At 42.1% G+C, this 23,478-nt stretch overlaps 1 protein-coding gene across 1 annotated transcript in view; it reads right to left on the bottom strand.

The window, feature by feature from the left end:
• Positions 1–21,996, bottom strand: part of LOC125451861 (ras-related protein Rab-10-like) — a 78,228-nt gene extending 56,232 nt beyond the window's left edge. Inside the window, exon 1 of the mRNA XM_048529539.2 lies at positions 21,719–21,996. Within this exon, the coding sequence (XP_048385496.1) occupies positions 21,719–21,851 (133 nt within the window). The 5' untranslated portion in view covers positions 21,852–21,996. The remainder of the gene's footprint in view (positions 1–21,718) is intronic.
• Between the last annotated feature and the right edge of the window lie 1,482 nt (positions 21,997–23,478).

Here is a 23,478-nt window from a genome sequence, read left to right as displayed (position 1 = left end):
GCATTTTGTTTATGATGCATTGCTGCCACTGTACCAATTAAGGTGTTTGCTTCTTCCTGGATGGTACCAAGCTTCTGTACCAATTCAACGCAGGACCATCAAACTAATTCCATCATACATAAGACAGTGAATTGGAAATAAGAATACAAAATCTCTGGGCTTGTTTGGTGACTACTTGATTTGCTGACTGCAGTATAAGGTGTGCAGACAACAGGTTATGTGAATTTTATTAATGACATCTATGGATCATGTGTGCAGTTATTATCTGACCGTGCTGTTAATACAACTTTGGCTTTCATTAACACTTTCATCAAGTATCTTGTGTCTTGAGCATCCCAAAAACAGTATAATGGTCTAAATTTAAAATTGAAAGAGAACTTACATTTTTAAAACACTTTTTGGGATCTCAGGACATCCCGAAGAGCTCCTCAAATTTGGAGTAATCTATTTATAGTGCATAAATTGTTATAATTTGGGACACACAGTAGTAATTTTTTAATTGCAGATTTCAATAACAGCATTACTGTAAAGACCAAGTAATCTATTTTAGTTGGACTGCATTTTGGTAAGACCACTAAGATTCCAAAACCTACTTGAAGGTCAGAATCCAGCTTGAAGTTGAAGTTTGACACCTCTCTAAATCATAGAATTCTTACAGTGCAGAAAGCCGCCATTCAGCCCATTGAACGTGCATTCATCCTTCGAACACCATTCCACGCAGATCCAGCACCCCACTCTATCACCATAATCTCTTATTTAAGATAGCTAACCCACCTTGCCTGCACAACCCTAGACACTATGGGGCAATTTAGCACAGCCACTCCACCTAACCTGCACATCTTTGGTCAGTGGGATGAAACCAGAACACCCGGTGGAAACCCATGCAGACACGGGGCAAACATACAAACTCCACACAGACAGTCACCCAAGGCTGGAAGTGAAACGATGTTGCTAGCACCATGAGACAACACTGCTGACCACTACACCACCATGCCATCCAAAGGTCATACTAGAGGTGATTCCCAAGGAGGACGCTGGTCACACAAATTAAAGGGTGACTGAAGGACACCAGAGAGATCACTAGCTGCAATGCAGTTTGCAGGACTTGAGCCCAACTACAGGAAGCACATACAATAACATTCTAACATCTGATAAGATGAGTAACATGAAAAGTCAAGCTGTGAGAAATACAGGTCTTTAAAGGGACTGCAAAGCTCTGAACAAATGTGTGCCTAGTTTAGATGTGTGAAAGTTCAAAGCACCATAGGTCTTTTTAGAAGCATGCTCATGTAATCACAGGAGAAATCCAATGCCAAGGTATTCACTTTGAAAGAACTAAGATCACATAATGCCCATAACAGCTGTCATTCAAATAGAGGCATGGCTGACCTGTAAAGTTTGTGAGCTATATATATATTGTACTAAAAGTTATTTCAGACTTTGGATCTTGAACTAGTGGCATACGGACTTTAGTCTGTGTGTATAAGGTGTTTAATGATTAATTGGTCAGTATTTCTGAAGCCATGATTTTGCTGTCTAGTATGAGAGAAGTTATCCTGGGATAATATCAGAATTTGTTCACATTGGGAGAGTTTTAGAAGGGAATGGAGTAAAAGGGCATTAGCTTGCTTTCAGTTGAGAAAGATTGGGAATTTTGTTCTTTGCTTCAGGGAAAATCCACAGCTTGGGAAATTTTTCAATTTCCAGAAGCCTTTGTTGAAGTTAGATGTATAAAACCATTTCTCTTAATGAAAGGACTTACGTCAGAACAGGTTAGGAAATAGATCATCTCAGTGTGAGGTTTTCAGGTGGAAATTCCAAACTAGAAGCCTGGTTAGAAACCTGAAGGTGTTATTTAAAGATGAGAAAATCTAAGCTCAATTACAGGAATAATCGAGGAAAAGGCTATCAAACTCTCAAAACAAGGAATTGAAAGAAAGAATTAAGTTAAACCTGTAGATGATATAGCAAAACAACCTCTCTCAGGTTTTTAGGTACTGTAATGTGATAATTTTGGGATAAATAGGTTCGTATTTTTACAATGTTTCAAAAATCTTTCAAATTATGTCATATATAAAAATTTTTGTAAATAATGTTAATAATCTATTTTTTCTTCCTTGCTTTTGCACAGTAAACTTCTGTTTCATTGTTAAAACCAGATCTGCAGCATTGCCTTCTTGTGTTTCAGAGAAAGACTACTTCGTTAAAGAAAAATAATATTATATCAGATTTCAGTCTGGGATCTGAGCAGAGACCACAAAAGCAGGCATGGAAAAGGAGGCTCATAACCTTAGCAGGCTGGCTGCAGTGCAGACAGTTAGCAATAGTGAGACTGCTGTCCAGCAGAGAAGTGGAACTTTTATTTATTGCTCCATGAATGAACTTTGGAGCAGCTTCTGACTTTGTGAAGTCATATGCAGTGAAACCCACTTGGTGTGCTGCCAGATGTCTAATGAAGCAATTACTGAGACAAAGAAGTGTGGGTAACTGATGTGTCCTGTCTTATGGGGCTAATGGCAAAGGATCACCAAAAGCAGATGTGGGGACAGTGTGAATCCCAGAAAATTACTTGCTGTCTGATGAACCACTCTCAAATGGGTTAAGCATGCATCCTTATGGGACTCCAGATGACCTTAGAAGGGGTGACAAAAGACATCAGCCTCAAACATATGTGAGCTACTAATTTGATTCTGTAAATGAGATCAAGGAGCAGCTAATTATATAGGACACAGCAAAATCTACTGTTTTCAACTCAACTCCGGATACAATGATGAAGGACACTGTTTCAAAATTAGTTACCCCTTAAGTAAGCAGTTACGATATTGTCAAAACACTGGAATCTGGCTGATAAATTTGAAAATTAACCAGCAAAAAGCAGAATTAATAGTCCATGAGTCCATACTTAAAGTGACGGGAGGGCTGTCAACAGCACAATCAATATACAATTTGAACTCTATCAGGACACTTGGTTCAAGATTTCATTCCAAAATTAGTCCAAACATTGACATAAGCTGAATTCCATAAATGAGGTGAGCATAACTGTCTTGACATCAAAACAGCATTTAATCTTGGGTAACACCAAGGAGCTCTGGTACAACTGAAATTTTAAACAGATTAAGGTAAACCTCTGCAATGGCTGGAGCCATTCCTAGCACAATCAGCGGGAGCTCCTCATTGTGTTGTCCCAAATCTCTCCATCACTATGTCAGAATTTTGGCTGTGCATTGATGATTTTTCTTGTTCACAATTCAAAAGTTAATGCAGGAACTTATGCCCACATTCCGCAAGGCCAGGCCAATAGCAAGGTTTGGGCTGATTAGGTGCAAATACACTGTGCCATACACACTGCAAAGCAATGACCATCTCCAACAATGTCCACTGACATGCAGTGACATCATCAATATTCTAGAAATGATCATTTACATAAATATAGTTATGAGAATAAGTTGGAGGCTGATGATTTAATCACAAATGTCTCATCTTCTGACTCTATAGCCTGTTCAGCATCTACAATGTACAAATCATGAATATGATAGAATACTCTTCACTGATCCGGGTGCAATATACTTACAAAGCCTTACACCAACCAAGAAAAAGCAATGGAGGCAGTAAGGACTGCAGATCCTGGAAGCCAGAGTTTATTGTTTTAGGCTAGAAAAGCACAGCAGGTCAAAAGCATTCCTTTTCATAACCACATCACCCACAGAATTTCAAAATCTGGTTGGTAAGCAAGCAGATTTTGGTATAGGCACTGTCATGAGCAATGATCTGATTGGTCATTGTTCCTGTTTCAATTCAATAACCATTTTTTGGTTTAGTTTTCAGGATAATACAATGACCAATGAGACAAAACCTGTCTGGTTTAAAATTTGAGCAAAGCATAGCAGTTAGCTGTCAGTCATGTTAACTGATGCATATTCCATGGTAACAGCCTTACCAGAGGCCTCTTGCCTTTGGCAGGGTATGGAGAAGTTTAGAGAAAGGTGAGGTCCAGTAATGGGGTTGGAGGCAATCATGGTTTAGGTCCAGGGTGATTACAGTTGATAGAGAATGAGGGAGTGTGGTGTCAGCAGTGGGATTGAAAGGGGAATGTGATAAGTCAAGGGGGAAATAGTTTAATAGTTACACAGGACTTAAAATAGGTTTTAATTCTTTTCAATCAGCACTTTCCTCTCATATAGTATGAGTGCTCTTTTCCATTTACTTTGGTATGTCTTTGCTGTTTGTCCTAATGAGTGCAAGCTGAAGAGATTCAACAAAACATTTCATTAATACTCAAGCATGGCATGAAATGTTGTCCATAAGGCATTGAGCTTTCAATCAGGATCAGAAATCCTTTATCCCATCCTGATCAGAGAAAAAAAATACACACTTACCTTTACAGGAATGCTCGATGCAAATCTCTAGTCTAGAAGGCTTTCTCAGCTGAACCAGTCAATAGTCGTCCAGGATTCCAAGTGGATTGGCATTGAAACCACATCTCTTTTTAACAACAGTGTTGCTATATTCCAGGTTTAAACGTCTTAATGTCACTTGCATAACGACTGAGAGAAGGGGGGGGGGGGGAAGGGAGGTGATGGCCTTGTGGTATTATCGCTGGACTGTTAATCTGGAGACCAAGGTAACATTCTGGAGACCCAGGTTCAAGTCCACCATGACAGATGGTAGAATTTGAATTCAATACATTATCTGGAATTAAGAATCTAATGATGATCATGAATCCATTGTTGATTGCCGGAAAAACCCACCTGGTTCACTAATGTCCTTGATGGAAGGAAACTGCCATCCTAATCTGGTCTGGCCTACACGTGACTCCAGTCCCACAGCAATTTGGTTGACTCTTAACTGCCTTCTGGGCAATTTGGGATGGGATTTGAACCTGGGTCTCTCAAACGTTATCTGGGTCTCTGGATTAACAATCCAGCAATAATACCTCCAGTCCAATAAGACAGAGGGTATCTTTTCAAAAAGGGGCCCAAGACATTTTAAAACACTGAATCTTACCAACAACACCATCAACCTGGCATGGTACTCAATGCAACACATCCCATAAACTCACTCATCAAAACTCATAACCTCCGCCCAAGTCTCTCACATCTACCACAGCTACAACGTCAGATCCATCCCACAGCTCCATATTTCCCAAATATGACAAGGCTGTGGTGAAATTATGTTGGAAAATTTAAATAAAAACAAAAAATATTGGAAATACTCAGAATATCTAGCAATTTTTAAAAATCTTTTTTGCTTCTATTCTAAATTGCCAACATCCACAGCACTTTGCTCTTCTCTTGTTTTGTAATGTGTTTGGTTTATATGCCTTTTATAGCTAAATTACAATGTACTAACCAACACTTTCTCTTGCAGTATAAGATGGTACATAGCAGCAGGGGACAACTGTTATAATTGCAAACATGGACTATCAATATTCAACTTCTATCATCTGACTATCATAGAACCTCAGAGACTTTTGAAAAGGTCCAATGCTGACCTAATATGGCCACTGTGATCACAAGACTAAGTTGAGAGAAGCTCATTAAATAGTTAGCAAAGATTAGTCTGAGCTCACATTAATGCTGTTGTAAAGGGCACTGAAACTCAGATCTGTATATCTTGACTGATGCATACCATTCTGGGAGTTGGAATTGAGATAACAGTCACCCATTGATCAAAAGAAAATTCCAGACACTAGAATTCACTGCAACAGCTTTCATGCATCATCTTTTGTAGCACAAGATGGAGAATGAGAATGAAACATTATTTGATAATGAGAAGCTGCTCGTCTCTTTCTCCCTCTCACTCTCTCTTTCAACTTCAAAGACAGGGCCCAGTGAAAACGCAACTTGGGACAACAACCATTCACCAAGTACTCAACAATACAGGTATTTGCAAACTTTACTCTGCTGAAGAAATTGGATATCAGCTAAGTAGTCAGGATATAAATCATTCTCAGTACTTGCCTTATCAATCATGTCTGTACTTGACACTGGCTGACCATTCTTTTTAAAATTAATACTGCCTTCGTGAGTGTATTTGATGACACAATCTTATTACTTTTTCAGGATAGAAGGTAATAAAATTTTTCTTCCTTTCATTTAAAGCAATGATGGATTTTTACTAGTAAAGAAAGAAAAAATGTGTTGCAACCAATCAGGGGACTTAAACTAAAGGGAGACAATTCCCTCTCTTCTGCAGTAACTGCATCAAATAACTCAAGGGGTACATAGCTGTGTTTCCTCATCCCTGCAAAGATGGCAGTGCTTAACAAATTTGAGGATGCTATGAACACGGTGGACAATGGGGAACCAGCGGATGTGATGTATCTGGATTTCCAGAAGGCATTTAAGAAGGTGTCGCACAAAAGGCCGCCACATAAGATAAAGGTGCATGAATTTATGGGTAATGTTTCAGCATGGATAGAAGATTGGCTAACAAAAGTGTGGCATAGAGATAAATAAGTTTTTGTCTGGTTGGCGATCAGAGGCTAGTACTGTGCCTCAAAGATCAGTGTTGGGACTGCAACTGTTTACAATTTACATAGGTGATTTGGAGTTGGGGACCAGGTGTAGTATGTCAAAGTTTGCGTATGACACTAAGATGAGTCGTAGCGCAAAGTGTGCAGAGGATATTGGAAAGTCTGCAGAGGAATATAAGTAGGTTAAGTGAGCGGGCAAGAGTCTGGCAGATGGAGTACAATGTTGGTAAATGTGAGGTCATCCATTTTGATAGGAATAACAGCAAAATTGACTATTATTTAAATGCAATATGCTGCTGTGCAGAGGGACCCAGGTGTCCTTGTGCATGAATCAAAAAAAGTTGGCTGGCAGGTGCAACAGGTAATTAAGAAGGCAAACATTATATTATCCTTCATTGCTAGAGGGATGGAATTTAAAAACAGGGAGGTTATGCTACAGCTGTATGGGGTGCTGTGTACAGTTTTGGAATCTTTACTTAGAAACAATGTACTGGCACTGGATGAGGTGCATAAGAAATTAAATGGGTTGATATTGGCATTGACAGGGTTGGCTTATTAGGAGGGATTGAGTAGACTGGGAATTTAGAAGAATGAGGGAGATCTTATAGAAAATTGTGAAATAATGAAGTAAATAGGTGTGATACAGGCAGGAAGGTTGTTTCCACTGGCAGGTGAAACTAAAACTAGGGCGTATAGCCTCAAAATAAGGGGCAGCAGGATTAGGACTGAGTTGGTGAGGAACTTCCTCAGCCAAAGGGTTGTGAATCTGTGGAATTCCCTGCCCAGTGAAACAGTTGAGGCTATCTCTTTGAATATATTTAAGGCATAGAAAGATTTTCGACAAGGAATTAAGGTTATGGCGGGTAAATGGAGCTGAGTCCACAAAAAGATCAGCCATGATCTTACTGAATGTTGGAGCAAGCTTAATGGGCTAGATGGCCTTCTCTTACTCCTAATTCTTATGTAAATCATTGAGAACTCCACCACTGAGGGCATATCACCCAGGATCACTAAGGTCATCTTGGATGATGGCATGACTCTTCCTTACTTATCCATTTTCTTAAATTCCAGCTTACCCTCATCATACAAACATATAGGAAGTAAAAACTCCAGATGGGGTAACTATATAACTCTGGTTTCACCCATTGAATCTTGACTGACCTTCCCTAACCGCCTTAACTTCAGATGTTCCTTGGTGTGTTGGTGCTTTCTAAAACCAAAACCTGCTACCTGGCTAGCAAGAATGGACCTGAGGATGAAGACATAGAAGAAGTGGACAACTCTGAGGGAAATGCAACATTACATGATGTGACATTTGCAATTACCAACTCAGGTACTGGTAATTTACATTCTTCAGCGCAGGGATGAGCCAACTTTTCAGCTACAGCACGATGACTGCGTGTAGGAATTACATGGGGAAGGTCATAAATATTCAAGCATTTAACAAATAAAGATAAATTTTGCAACAAATGATTGAAAGCCCCCTTATTATTACTTTATACTTAATTAACATTGCAGTAAGAATCAGCAGTGTCAGGTGAGGAATTTAGAAAAACAAGAAAACAAGTTGGTTTGATTCTTCACAATGTGTTTTAAAGATTCAGGGAAAAATTAGTTAAAACATTTGAAATGCCTGTCTACCCACTTTGAAAACCAGCATGCAAATCAAAATATAGTAAACTAGCAAATTATCATGAATCCACACTCACCTCGTATTGTTCTCAGTGTTCATTCACATGCACTTCTTACCCAAACACAACTGCTACCCTCTTCAGAAAAGTCCATCTTCAGTTACCAACGATTAGCCAACATACCTTGAGTTACCTCTGTTGAAATCTGTGGCATGGCCTGATGGGTTAGGAGCATACAGTCCCGCAACCAACATGACGGGATGAAGACTGTGCAAAGATGTTTTCTCATCCCTGTCTTGTAGAGTAGTATTCAGGTTGGATTTGCTAATTGTGAGTCATCAGGCATGAGTGGGCTGTAGCAAAGCCAGGGAGAAAACATAGGACACGTGGCAGTATCGCAGAGAGTGAGGTTGCATGCAAGTTCTTTTGCAAAGTACATAGATGAGGATTTCAGCATAGTGGCATATGGAAAAAGACATATTTGAATACTTGGTATGATAAGTTTCTGAAAGATGAAGGTTTAGTTTCCATTGGAAAACAGTGGAAGCCATTTAATATCTGATTACTGTAGTGGAGGTTTCAACTGCAATTGCACTAAAAACCCAGCTTGATGCCAATCAGGTTCATAATGCTCCGAAAGCTTATGATTTCAAATAATCCTGTTGGACTATAACCTGGTGTCATCTGACTTCTGACCTTCATCATGTTTGTGGATATTACTGCTTAAAAATCCTTAAAGGGTCTCATGACATTGCAGAAATCTGTTCTCCAACAGTTTATGATGATTGCTAAGGTGCCACCCTGAGAAAACAGCAGTCACAAGCCTGCTGTCCTCTCAGGATGGCAGAAGTTTTGCTCTCAACACTGCCACTTTGTCTGTACCCTTGCTGTTACCTATTAGCCAACCAGCCAGCCTTGGCTGTAGTTAGCATGGTAGCACAAAGTTGGACAGAGATGTTCCTGCAAGACTAACTGCCATCTCCACCTCTGAAAAGCAGCAGTCTTCTATGATAAAGAAATAACAAGGTATAGAGCTGAATGAACACAGTAGGCCAAGCCGCATCAGAGGAGCAGGAAAGCATGAGTCACATTGCAACTACTGAGATATCACTGTAAAGGAGCACTAAGGGAAGCAAAAGACATCTCTATGATCAGCACTAAGGAAAGCATAATGGTGAATAGTTGCCCATTGTATATATTACTTGAAATCTTATGGATAAAGTTGGTGTGGAATTGTTGGGTTTGTTGTGTTTCCATTTTATTTTGGCCAAGTGAAGACTGAAATAGTTAGCAGTAGAATAAAGGAGTCTGTCAAGAAATTTAGAGATAACGAGAAGTCAGTGCAAAGGGGAAGAGGTGCTTTTTGGTTGCTTTTTTTGGCTCATAGTTGGTAAAACATTTTTTTGAAACAGGATAAATTGAAGTCCAGGACCGGGACCACCACAAAACAAAAAGTGACATTACAAGAAAACCACAAGTTCATTGGTTGCTAATAGCTGCTAATTTAACTTTGATAGGTTACTTTCAGATTGAAGGTAAACAGGAAAAATATTTACAGATTACAAACCAAAAGACCAGTAGGACATTTTTAAAACAAAATAAGAACTAAGGAACTGCAGGGTTTGGACTGCTTTTTACTCCACCTCAATTCTATTTCAATTTGATCTCTACACTCCCCCTTCAGTTTTTTTTGACATACACATTGCTCCTGTCGAGCTTTGCTTGTTGCTGGTTCCCTGGTCACATGGATGTTTTTCCTGGTGGTGGAAATATTGAATAAAATTATTTAAACAAACGGAGTTTTCACTGTGTCCCTGCACAATACACACAACACAGGTGCTGTGGGGAAAATTAAGCACTACTATTGTGTAGCTGTAGTGTGGGGTATGAAAAAAAAACAGGAGCTAAGAAAATAATATATACATGCAAGGCCAAGCAATGTGTTGTAGCTGCCTGATATATGAGCTGGTGAACCCTATTATGGTTCATAATGACCGAACTTGTAGCAAATATTGGTTGTTCAAGGAACTCCAGTTCAGAGTGAAACAGCTAGAGTCTGAGCTTTGAAGACTGCCACACATCAAGAAAGGGAGCAGGGGGCGCGTGGAAAAGTGTAGCGATTGGAACCAGATGGATCTTGTTAACTTCACAATCCTTAATTGGGGTTGTTAACACCCTGGGCTATTCGGAAACCTGGCTGACCAATATTAATGATAATGGGAACTGCAGATGCTGGAGAATCCAAGATAATAAAGTGTGAAGCTGGATGAACACAGCAGGCCAAGCAGCATCTCAGGAGCACAAAAGCTGACGTTTCGGGCCAAGACCCTTCATCAGAGAGCAAGGAATCTCTTCAGTTCTGGGCACTGACTCTGAGCTGGCTGGCTAGCTACAGTGCACTCTGCACAAGTAAATAAAGAGCGACTTGGTGACAGATACCAGCCTCTATGCAGTTATGTCAGTGGTGACAGGAGAAAACAGTATGTGCCTGAAGAAAATTTATTTTCAACAGTCATCTGGGTTGGGGTAAGCATTTCTGGCATCATGCCTTTATTTGGGAAGCTTGACTTGTTTGATCCTGCTATCAAAGACTGGGCCCAGTATGTGGAAAGAGTGTGAAAGTCTTTTCAGGCATATGAAAAGCAACCAGCAACCCTTCTGACTGCTTACTGACCTGCAGTATTTTCAGTTATAAATTACTTAACTTTACCAGACACTAAAACCTTCCAAGATTGGTGGTGTTGGTTAAGGAACATTACAAACCCAAACCTCTTCTAATTTTATTTGGCTATTAGAGATTCAGGGGAGCCCATATTGAAATTTTGACTATGTTAAGATGACTGGCATAGGCATATGATTTACAATACAATATCAATAAAACATGATTTCAGGTTCATCCTGAATGAGATGCTGACAGACTGTTTGGTATATAGGTTTAATGATACCCACGCAGAGGTACCCACAAGCTTAAAACCCAGCTGGACTTCAAACAGGCATTGCAACTGGCTTTGTCATTAGAAAATGAGGCAAGTGCATCATGAGAGTTACAGGGCATTGCAATGGAAGTGGACTCCCTCAACTGCCCAACTGAGTTTCGGGAACACCAACCGAATGTAGGCAATCACAGCTGAGCAGAGGGACCCTAGGCCAGCCCACAGCAACACCCTGCAACAAAGTCGAGCTTCAACCAAGTGGCTAAAACGTTCTTCAGCATCTGGGCCAGCAAGCTGTTGTAGCTGCTGCTGGTATGCAGACTTGAGACAGCAAAAGAGTCCCATTTGGCCTGACTTGGGTTTAAAAAAAACTCATTGGCTGGTACTCAGGAGAATGCATACCTTAGAAAATCCCCCTGCATGTGGGTTGGAACAATTAAATTATGTAGCAACATTCAATTTGGAACCAATTAAAATTAATGTTCAGTTAAATGGTCACTCAATTCCCACAGAGATTGATACTGGCACAGCTATATCTGTGGTTGCAGAATCTGTTTATAACAAGATTCACTTGAGACTCCAACCTTTAAGTTTCCATAAGACCTCAGCCAGACTGAGAACATAACTTGCAATGGTACCCCATTGTAAGTGTATGACTTCAGAGACACAAATAGAAATTGAAAAGTTCAACAGGTTTAACAACATCTGTGGAGGGAGTCAGAGTTAAAGTCTTGAGGCAAGTGACCCATCCTCAGCTCACTTGACCCAAAACATTAACTCTGATTCTCTCCACAGATGTTCCAGACCTACTGAGCTTTACCAGCAATTTCTGTGTGTGTCTCTGGCTTACAGCATCTGCAGTTCTTTAGCTTTGTACAACTTTAGTTCTAGTCTCCTAGAAGCAGTTGGTGCAGTTACCACCGATGGTAGTAAGAGGCTCGGAGCCCAAACCTATTGGGGCAGAATTGGTTGAGAAAGATTCACCTACATTGGCTCAATACTTTTCAATTAGAAAATAGCTGCCTCAGTGAAGTCCTAGTGAAATTCCCAGGAGCTTTTCAGGAAGGGCTTGGGACTATCAAAGGAGCCAAAACCAATTTAAAGGATGACCAGGAAGCAATTCTGCAATTTTGTAAGGCCTGTGGGTACAGTTGATGAACCTGAAGGAGAAAAAGAGCCTGATGGGAGTTTTATACAGGCAACCAAGTGGTGTTGAGTATCAGGAAATGGAAAAGGATTGTAAAGAATACATGATTACACCAATCATGGGTGACTTCAATATGCAGGTGGACTGGGAAAATCAGGCTGGTAGCAGATCCCAAGCAAAGGAATTCATGAAATGTGTATGAGATGGCTTTTTTTGGAGAAGCTAATTGTACAGCCCTCTAAGGTAGAGGCAGTTTTGGATCTGGTAACGTGTAATGATGCAGACTTGATTAGGGAGTTTAGGGAAAAGGAACTCAGAGGGCACAGCTCATAACTGATAGAATTCAGCCTGCAGGTTGTGAGTGAATGGCTTGAATTAGTATTACAATTGAGTAAACATAACAAAGACATGTGGGAGAATCTGGCCAGAGTTCACTGGAAGGAAGGCTAGCTGAGAAGATGGACAAGCAGCAATGTCAGGAGATTAAGGGTAATTCCACAGGGTCAGCAGAAATTCATCCCAAGGAAGAAGCAGCATACTAAGGGGAGGATGAAGTCAGCATAGCTGACAAAGGAAGTCCGGGTTAGCATAAAAGCAAAAGAAAAAGCATACACTGTGGTGAAGATCAGTGGCAAGCCAGAGGATTTGGATACCCTTTAAAAGTCAATGAGGACAGATTTTTTTAAAAAAGCAATAAGGGAACAGAAAATGAAATATGAGGGTAAGCTAACTAGTGATATAAAAAATTATAAGAGTTTTTTTAGATGTAGAAAAGAGAGGCAAGAGTGACCATTGGACTACTGGAAAATGAAGTTGCAGAAATAGCAATGGGAAACAAAGAAGTGGTGCAGGAACTGCAACAATCAGGGGTAGGACTAAGTGTTGTGGCCAGGGTTTTGAAGGAGCCATCTGAACAGATTGTGGAGGCATTAGTGTGATCTTTCAAGATCACTGAAGTCAGGGAGGATGCCAGAGGACTTAAAAATGAGTAATATAACACTTGTTTAGAAACAGAGCGAGTCGAAAGATGGGAAATTATAGGCTGGTTAGCCTGACTTCTATCGTTGTAAGATTATTAAGGCTGAGATTACGGAGTACTTAGAAATTCATGGTAAAGTAGGGCTGAGTCAGCAGGACTTCATCAAGGGGAGGTTATATCTAACAAATCTGTTAGAATTCTTTGAGGAGGTGATGAGCAAGTTAGACAAAGGCGCGTCAGTGGACCTGATCTGTTTGGATTTCCAGGTGACACACAGGGCGCTGCTGAATAAGGTAGAAGCTCATAGTGTTATGGGCAAGGTACTAGCACGGATACAGGATCGGCTAACTGGCAGAAAGCAGAGAGGGCATTAGGGGTCTTTTCCAGGATAACGCAGGTGAAAACATTTGGGTCTAGGACCCTACCCTGAGGAATTCCTGCAATAACAAGTGGGGCTAAAATGATCGACTTCCAATAAAACTCATCTTGTATTAAGCTGGGTATGACTCCAGCCAGTGGAGACTTTGCTTCCTGAATTCCATTGACTTCAGTTTTGTTACAGCTCCTTAATATCATAGCTGGTTGAAAGCAGCCTTGATGTCACTGGCTGACATTCTCTGGACTTTGTCTATGTTTGGATCGAAGCTGTGAGAGAGGTCAAGAGCTGACTTACCCTGGTCTGAAGGTTATTTCTTTGTAAATGCCACTTAATAATACGTTGATGACCCAATTCATCACTTTACTGATGACCAAGTGTAGATTAGTAGGGCAATAATTGGGCAGATTGGATTCATCCTATTTTTGTGAACATGACACACCTATGCAATTCTCCACACTATTGTAATCAGTGTTATAGATGTTTTGAAACAGTTTTGCGAAGAATTTTGCTACTTTAGAAGCACAAGTTTTCAATACTATTGCCGAAATGTTGTCAGACCCATTATCTTTTACAGAATCCAGTGTCTTCAGCTGTTTATTGATATCACATGGAGTAAATCAAATCTACAATGCCGTTGACCTCAAGAGGAGGCAGAAATGAATCACCGACTCCATATTTCTGGCTGAAAATAGATGCAAATACTTCAGCTTGTACATTGCACTGATATGCTGACGCCTCCACCTTGTGGTTAATTGTCTGCTGTATGACTGTGCCAGAATTTTAGGTCTTAAATTTGTGGGATTACTTAACCCTGTTTGTAGCATGCTGTTTCCACTGTTTGGTGTGCAAGTAGTCTTATGTTGTAGCTTCACCAAGTTGACACATCAATTTTAGGTATGCTTGAGGCTGCACCTGGTATGCCACCCTGAACTATTCATTGAACCCAGATTGATCTCCAGGCTTAACAGAAATATAAGTGTGCATGATATGCTGGAACATGAGGTTTTAAATTATGGTTAAAACACAATTCTGCTGCTCTTCAAGGCCCGTTCACCTCTTGGATGCCCAGTTTTGAATTGCTGTATCTGTTCAAAGTCTGTCCCATTTAACATGTTAGTAATGCTATCTTAAACAATGGAGGGTATCGTCAATGTGAATACAGGACTTTGTCTTCACAATGACTGTGTGGTAGTCACCTCTGCTAAACTTGTCATGGGTAGGTACACCTGTGGCAGATATGGCCTAATTCTGTTCTTATATTGGCCTTTCAGGATTTTTCATGATGATAGCAGAGACTAGTGAAGTTCTGCAGGCGTCATTATGGGACCACAACTATTCACATTATTCAGTGACAATCTGGATGAAAGAACTGACGGTATTAAGTTTTCAGTTGTCAAAGATAGGTGGAGGAACAGGCAGTATTGAGGAGTTACGGAGGCTGCAGAAGAACTTGGAGAGACTAGGAGAGTAGGGCAGATAGAATATAAATTGTGGAAAAGTGTGAGGTTATGCACTTAGGTAGTAGTAATAAAGACACAAACTATTTTCTAAACAGGCAAGGCTTCAGAAATCAGATGCACAAGGGATTTAGAAGTCCGAGTTCATGATTCTCTTAAAGTTAATATGCAGGTTCAGTTGGCAGCTAGGAAGGTAAATGCAATGTTGGCATTCAACTTGAGGGTAGAATACCATCAATGACCTTCCTTCCATCATAAGGTCAGAGGTGGCGATGTTAGCAAATGAATACGCAATGCTCAGCATTATTCATGATCCCTCAGACAGAGAAGAAATCAATGTCCACACACAAGACCTCAACAACTTCTGGATTTAGGCAGTTGAGTGGCTAATAATTTTTGTGCCACACAAATGCCAGACAATGGCCATCTAGAACAAGAGGGGATCTAATTATTATTCCTCTTCAGTTATATTGATGAATCCTGCACTATCAACATCCTGTGGCTTACCACTGACCAGAAGCTGAATTGGACCACACTGTGGCTCCAAGAGTAGGTCAGAGGCTAGGAATTTTCCAGTGAATAACTCAGTTGCCACCTCCCATTTGCCTGAATGTCATCTACAAAGCACAAAGCAGGAGTGACACAGAATATTCTCCACCTGTCAGAATGTGTGCAGTTACAAAAACACTCAAGAAGCTTTGAAATCACCCAGGACAAAGCATCATGCTTGACTGACAGAGATAATAGGAACTGCCAATGCTGGAGTCTGAGATAGCAAGGTGTAGAGCTAGATGAACACAGCAGGCCAACCAGCATCAGAGGACCAGGAAAGCTGATGTTTCGGGTCTGGACCCTTCTTCACAAAATGCTTGACTGACAACCTACCCACGACAGTACATAGTTAGCAGTAAAGTGTACAATCTGCATGATGCATTGTGGTAGGTCTCAAAGACTCCTTTGACAACATTGTTTAAACCTGAGAAGGATAAGGACAGCAAATACATGTGAACACGCTACAATCCTGCAAATCACATGCCACCCTATTTTGGAACTACATTACCATTCCTTCAATGTCACTCAGTCAAAATCCTGAAACTCCTTTTTAACAGTACTCCAGATGCTGCTACAGCTCAGGGACTACGGCAGCTTAAGAAGGCAGTTTTAGAAAGCAGCTCACCCTACCTGCTCCCTAAGTTAGGTATAGACAACAAATGATGAACAACACCTCATCCACCTTTCCCTCCAAACTTCATGGCTGCATGGTCACTCGAAGGCCCAGCACGCCAAAGCGATTCAGAGCATTGATTTCCAGTTCCAGACACAGAACTCCTGACCTTGGAGATCTGTACAGAAGGCAAAAAATATCAGGAACATTGCCCACATCACATGAATAAATTAAAAGAATTGGTCATTAATCAACTCTCTCTGAAAGCTGGTCAAAACAGAACCAGTCCTTGATCACGTAACTGAGGAGAGCATTGTCATTGCTTTTCCACTTGTTACTCCTTACTATATATAGTCTATTTTCTCATTCCTGAAACGTTCTGCAGAATCCCTGGTGGTGTATTTTTGTTACTGCTTGTACCAGACAAATCGACGTTAAGCTGTGGTGACAGCAGTACATTTCTTGAGTGTCAAATAGGCCTAGCCTACCATCTTGTAAAGTTGGTCCATAAAAGCAAAGTATTACGTTGCTGCTCTACAAATTAGACTTCCATTAGCATTAACCACAACTAAAAATTTTGGATTTGGAACGTCAGATATTCAAAGATATGGTCACACTACGGCATGAATTCTCAATGAGATGTGAAGGCAATACTGGAGATAGGTGGACCTGCAATCTCTCGCTACTAGTCAACGTGGCAGTCTACCACAATGGTTCTTTCTCAGGTATTATTTACTGAGGGTTGATGCGAACTATTAGGTTTACCTGCCCACAAGTAACCAATTCAACTGCCGATGGATGAAGCTTGTCAGAAGTCATGTCAAATTTCAGACATTAGGTAGGACCCCAGTGAGGCCAAAGCCCAGCTGACCAATCAAGATAGCAGATTGAGAAGGGTCAGGAGTATATAAATACCTCCTCTGTCAATCCAATCACAGTGATTCAATAGTTGGCACTGTAGCCTCACAGCACCAGGGACCCAGGTTTGACTCCACCCTCGGGCGACTGTCCGTGTGGAGTCTGCACATTCTCCCCATGTTTGCGTGGGTTTCCTCCGGGTGCTCCAGTTTCCTCCCACAATCCAAAGAACTGCTGGGTAGGTGGATTGGCCATGCTAAAATGAACGTAGTGTTCAGGGATGTGTAGATTAGGGGGATGGGTGTGGGTGGGATGCTCTGTGGGTCGGTGTGGACATGTTGGGCCAAAGACCTGTAGGGATTCTATGATCTATGAACTGTTCAATTACAGTAACTGCTACTGTAACTGAAGGCTATCCTATAGATTCCACTTGCATAATAACATTCCAACAGCTACGGCACCATTTTTTTTAATGCTTAAGAAATTCCTTCATAAAGTGCTTGCATCCTGAATCACCCTTTCATTCCCTTACCTACATCCACACCTCCCAGAACTAATACAGGGGCTGTCAATCGTAGTTCTGCAAGGCCTTCTATGGACCTTCCAACTTTGGGAGCATGCCCATTGTCAGTCAAACAGGTCTCCCAGACACAGCAAGTGAATTGAACTATTTCCTCAAAAAGGTTCCAGAGCTGTCCTGGTTGGAGACACCAGGAAATAAAAATTCAACCCTAGATAACAAGGTGTGGAGCTGGATGAACACAGCAGGCCAAGCAGCATCTTAGGAGCAGGAAAACTGACGTTTCGGGCCTAGACCCTTCATCAGAAATGGGGGAGGGGAAGAGGGTTCTGAAATAAATAGGGAGGGGAGGAAGGCGGATCAAAGATGGATAGAGGAAAAGATAGGTGGAGAGGAGACAGACAAGTTGAAGAAGCAGGGATGGAGCCAGTAAAGGTGAGTGTGGGTGGGGAGGTAGGGAGGAGCTAGGTCAGCCCAGGGAGGACGGACAGGTCAAGGGAGCAGATGAGGTTAGTAGGAAGGAAATGGAGGTGCGGCTTGAAGTGGGAGGAGAGGATAGGTGAGAGGAAGATCAGGTTAGGTTTCCCCGATGTAGTGGAGGCCACAACGGGTACAGCGGAAGCAGTACACCACATGAGCAGACATCCCTCATTAACAAATCATCCCTCACACCCCGTCGCCGCAATAACAACCAAAAAAGAATCCCCCTCGTCCTCACGTACCACCCCACCAACCTCCGGATCCGACGCATCATCCTCTGACACTTCCGCCATCTGCAATATGACCCCACCACCAAAGGCATTTTCCCTCCCCACCGTCGTCTGCTTTCTAGAGGGACCACTCTCTCCGTGACTCCCTTATCCGCTCCACACTCCCCTCCAGCCCCACCAGTTTTCCCTGCAACCATAGGAAGTGCTACACCTGCCTCACACCTCCTCCCTCACCCCCGTCCTAGGCCCTAAGAAGACTTTCCAAATCAAGCAGATGTTCACCTGCACATCTGCTAATGTGGTATACTGCATCCGCTGTACCCGTTGTGGCCTCCTCTACATCAGGGAAACCAAGCGGCGGCTTGGGGGCAGCTTTGCAGAACACCTACGTTCGGTTCGCAATAAACAACTGCACCTCCCAGTCGCGAACCATTTCAACTCCTCCTCCCACTCCACGGACAACATGTCCATCCTGGGCCTCCTGCAGTGCCACAACGATGCCACCTGAAGGTTGAAGGAACAGCAACTCATATTCCGCTTGGGAACCCTGCAACTCAATGGTATCAATGTGGACTTCACAAACTTCAAAATCTCCCCTCCCCCTACCGCATCCCAACACCAGCCCAGTTCGTCCCCGCCTCCCTAACCTGTTCTTCCTCTCACCTCCCCCACTCAAGCTGCACCCTCATTTCCTACCCACTAACCTCATCCCGCCCCCTTGATCTGTCCATCCTCCCTGGACTGGCCTATCTCCTCCCTACCTACACTCACCTTTACTGGCTCCATCCCCACCTCTTTAACTTGTCTGTTTCCTCTCCACCTATATTCTCCTCTATCCATCCTTGATCCACCTCCCCCTCTCTCCCTATTTATTTCAGAACCCTCTTCCCCTCCCCCATTTCTGAAGAAGGGTCTAGGCCCGAAACGTCAGCTTTCCTGCTCGGCCTTCTGTGTTCATCCAGCGCCACACCTTGTTTTCTCGGATTCTCCAGCATCTGCAGTTCCTACTATCTCTGATAAAAATTCAACCCTACATTTTTCCTTTTAAGAATAAATGCACCTAACTTCAATAGCAGTGTTGGTTCACAGTAAATCTTATAGTCACAACGTTAACTACATCTGTGACACACATTCAAGACAGGAGTAGGCATTTGATCCCTCAAGCCTACTCCACCATTCAGTATGATCGTGGCTAATCTTCAAGCTCAATACCCTAATCTTGCACCCCGCTCCCACATACCTCATCCTTAAAAGCACATATTTTGACCTCTACCAATTTCTGTAGTAATGAAGTCCACAGACTCAGCACTCTATGGGTGAAGAAATTTCTCCTTGTCTCAGTCCTAAAACATTTACCCCTTTTCGTTTAAACTATGATGCTTGGTGCTGGACTCACCCACCATTGGGAACATCCTTCCTGTCTAGTCCTGCTAGAGATTTATAGGTATCTATAAGATGCCCCTCATTCTTGTGAACTCCAGCGACTACAATCTTAACCACTTCAATCTCTCCTCAAATGGTAGTCAAGCAATCTGGAAAGCAATTTGGTAAAACAATGCTGTACTCTGCCTTTTTTCTTTCTCTACTTCATCCTTGAGCCAAAGCGGTGCCTAGAGCACTGCTGGTGAGGATCAGGACTCCTGGCAGCGATAGGCCTGGAAACTGGTGGTGGAGGTAGGTCCAGAGTCTGGGCTGCCAGGCCTGAGCCTGTACAGTTGCTTGGGGGGGGGGGGGGGGGGGGGGGGGGAGAGAGAGAGAGAGAGAGAGAGAGAGAGAGAGAGAGAGAGAGAGAGAGAGAGAGAGAGAGAGCGAGTGAGAGGTGGGGTGCAGTGATGGTACTACCCTAAGCAGGGACTCCTGGCCACAGTATGTCCAGAGCCTGGATTTTTGGTGGTGGCAGTAACTGGAGCAGGGACTCGTCAGAGCAGCAGGCCCAGAGACTGAAATCCTGGCAGTGGCATTGCCCAAAGCAGGGACTACTGGTGTTGGTAGACCCAGAAGCTGGGCTCTTGGCAGTGTGGAGGAAGCAGTGGCTGGAAGCAGAGCCAGGATCTCCTGGGTCATTAGCATTGGTGTTCCTACAGCAGGACTCCTTGAGGACTGGAACACCTTGCGGAGACCTCACAGAAGCCCTGAAGTTGTGCTTGAGACCCCAATTTGAACAGAAGATGAATTTTCATTTAAGTAATTTATTTCTACTTCATTATAACTCAAAATGGCACTGCATTGTGGCGACAAAACACTTTTCACTGTATCTTCAAAATATATGAAAATGAATCATTCATCATTATTCTCTCTATTGCAAGAACATCCTTCCTCAGTAAGGAGACCTAATCTGCACTGTGGCCTCACAAGGCCCTGTATAATTGCATCAAGTCATCCTTGTCTTGAACTTGAGTCCTCTCACTATGAGGGCCAACATACAGTTTGGCTTTCCTTGGTGTACTTGTTACTTTCAGCAACTGGTACACGAGGACACCGAGAACTTGTTGAATGTTCCCCTCTCTCTCAAAATACAGCCATTCAAATAATCATCTGCCTTCCAATTTCTGCTACTGAAGTGGATTACCTCACATTTATCCCCATTATACTGTACCTGCCATGCATGTGGCCATTCACTATCCAAATCACAATGCAATATCTGTATATCCTCTTAACAGCTTATCATTCCACTCAGCTGTGATATCTGCAAATTTTGAAATAGAGCTCCTAATATAAATCATTAGCATATATTGTAAACAGCTGGGAGTCATAGTACTGATCTCTGCAGAACCCCAATAGTCACTGCCTACCATTCAAGAAAAAAAAACGATTTATCGCTACTTTTTGTTTCCTATCTACGAACCAATTTTCTGTCTATCTCACTACAACACCCCTAATCCCATGCACTTTAATATTACACATTAATCCCATAAATGGGACTTTGTTGAGAGCCTTCAGAATGACTTCTTCCACTGGCTTCTCCTGATCAACTCTCCTAGTTAAACGAGTGAGAGAAAGCATGAGATTCAGAAAACTACTGCTGTTCAGGTTGCTCATTCTATGTAATTGGGGTTCAAGAAAATGTTCCAAGTGCAGTTGGATGATCTCGGCTGCTGGGACTCACGTGAAGCCATTTGTAGTTGATAAATGTTGCGGTATTTTCTCGGGCAGCTAAGTGAGAGACTAGAACAGTGTCATAATAGATTCCCATTCCATTTCATACCATCTTGTGGTCCACTTTCTTGTTACTTATACACAATGTATTAAGTTTGGGAGTGATTAGCCTTGCAAAACTAAGGAGACCAGCCATCTATTATCTTGATACCTACCTAGCACTACCACTCATTTTTGGGAAAAGAAAACTGACATTATCTTTCTTTCCCCCAATTAGCTTAATTCTGACATCTTGGGTAACTCTTAAAATAGGAATTTTTGAAGTCTTATGGAGATCAGCTCTTCCAGATTTGTATGACAATACTTGCCTATTGTGGGTATGAATGAAGCATGGAAATTGTCCTCAGTTAATCTCTTTAATATGGCAGTTTTACCTACATTGGAGTCTCCCACCATAATGACCTTTGAAAGAGCATCTCCAGACAGGTTGACATCTTGCATTTTTTAGAGCCAGTAGAGTCTAAACATCCTTCTACCGAAATTCACATATTTTTCAGAATTCAAATTTGAATATGTAATTCCTTTACATTAACTTGTCAAATGCATCTAACTTTAAATAGGCAGTTCTTGATTCCCAGTTGGATGGAAAAAGCCTCAAATGAGCAAAGACATCTAAAAACAAGCTCCACCGTGTCGACGAGTTTTCACATGAGATGACATGAATTGAAAGGATGATCAGTTGGTAATTGAGCTCAATTGAGTAAATGGGATTAAGTTCAATCAACAACCCTCGGATTATCAGTGGATTTTTGATTCATAAATGGCTAAAGCCCGTGAAAAAACGACTGACTGTCTCAATATATCTCTCAGACGTCTCAATGGACAAGTTAGTTTCTTAATAGATAAGCCTTCGCTCACTTCCTCCTGGTAGCTGCAGTGCTTAATCCTATTCAGACAAGAAGGATGTAGTCCAACCGAAAAGTCCCGCTAAATGACTCTCAATGAAATATTTTTAAATTTTTGCATGTACTGAACCGGTTTTGATGAGGCCAATCACATTCCGCACATCCCATGGCCAACTTAACGCCAACACTAATTTCTTCGAAATATACCCATAAACGGGTACCTCACAGCAGACGACCCACTCTTGATTCGTGATCTTTGGATTACTCTAGCTCCTAACACTGATGAAAATCACAAATTTAATTCTCTTACAGAAATTGGTCAGACCTTGCCTCAGTTTGACCACTGACTTGAATCATACTCAACATCGGCTCGTCCTTCATCACGCGCTCCTAACCGCCCGCCAACCGACACCCGGAGCGCGCTCGCAATCAGGCACCGCCCTCCGCCGGCACGCCAATCAAAACACTGGCCCCACCGGCTTGGACCGCCCATCACAATTGGTTCACCATTCAAAACACCAGGCAGGGTCCACCACCGCCGCTCACCAATCAAAACAGCAGTTCTGCAGGCAAACACCACCCGCCACCGACTCACCAATCAAAACACCAGCCCCCATAGGCAAGGACCGCCCATCTCCGGCCCACCAATCAAAACAAGCCTGGTACTTTCTGAATGTTTTTTCGAAGGGCACCGTTGTGAGGTTTGTTGAGTCGACAGTGTGGGCATGGATCAGTGCCCTATGCCCATTTGCTCGGAATGCACATGCCTCTTCGACTGGCCTACTAAATATAGGATTTTTGCTACAGCTTTTACAATTCCATAAACCTTTTGGGTCTTCACAGTTCTGAATGTAACAGCAATCAGCATCTTGTTAAAAGGGATTTTTGAAATTGAGCCTGTCATCCCATTTAATAAACTTAATGCAGTTGTAACAGGAGCATAATGAATCGCAGTAAAAGCGATTCAGGGTGATAGTGATCTAGTGGTGGTATTGCTGAGCTTTTAATCCAAAGACCAGGTAATTTTCTGGGGAGTGATATTAGGAACTGCAGATGCTGGAGAATCTGAGATACCAAGGTATAGAGATAATATGGTGTAAAGCTGGATGAACACAGCAGGCCAAGCAGTATCAGAGGAACAGGAAGGCTGATGTTTTGGGCCTCGACCCTTCTTCAGAAATTTTGGAAGAAGTGTCTAGGTCCGAAACATCAGCTTTCCTGTT

The sequence above is a fragment of the Stegostoma tigrinum genome, chromosome 5, assembly GCF_030684315.1.
Source record: "Stegostoma tigrinum isolate sSteTig4 chromosome 5, sSteTig4.hap1, whole genome shotgun sequence".
In the NCBI taxonomy this organism is placed as follows: Eukaryota; Metazoa; Chordata; class Chondrichthyes; order Orectolobiformes; family Stegostomatidae; genus Stegostoma; species Stegostoma tigrinum.
Note: the sequence above shows the minus strand (reverse complement) of the source record. Positions and strands in the feature narration are given on the sequence as shown.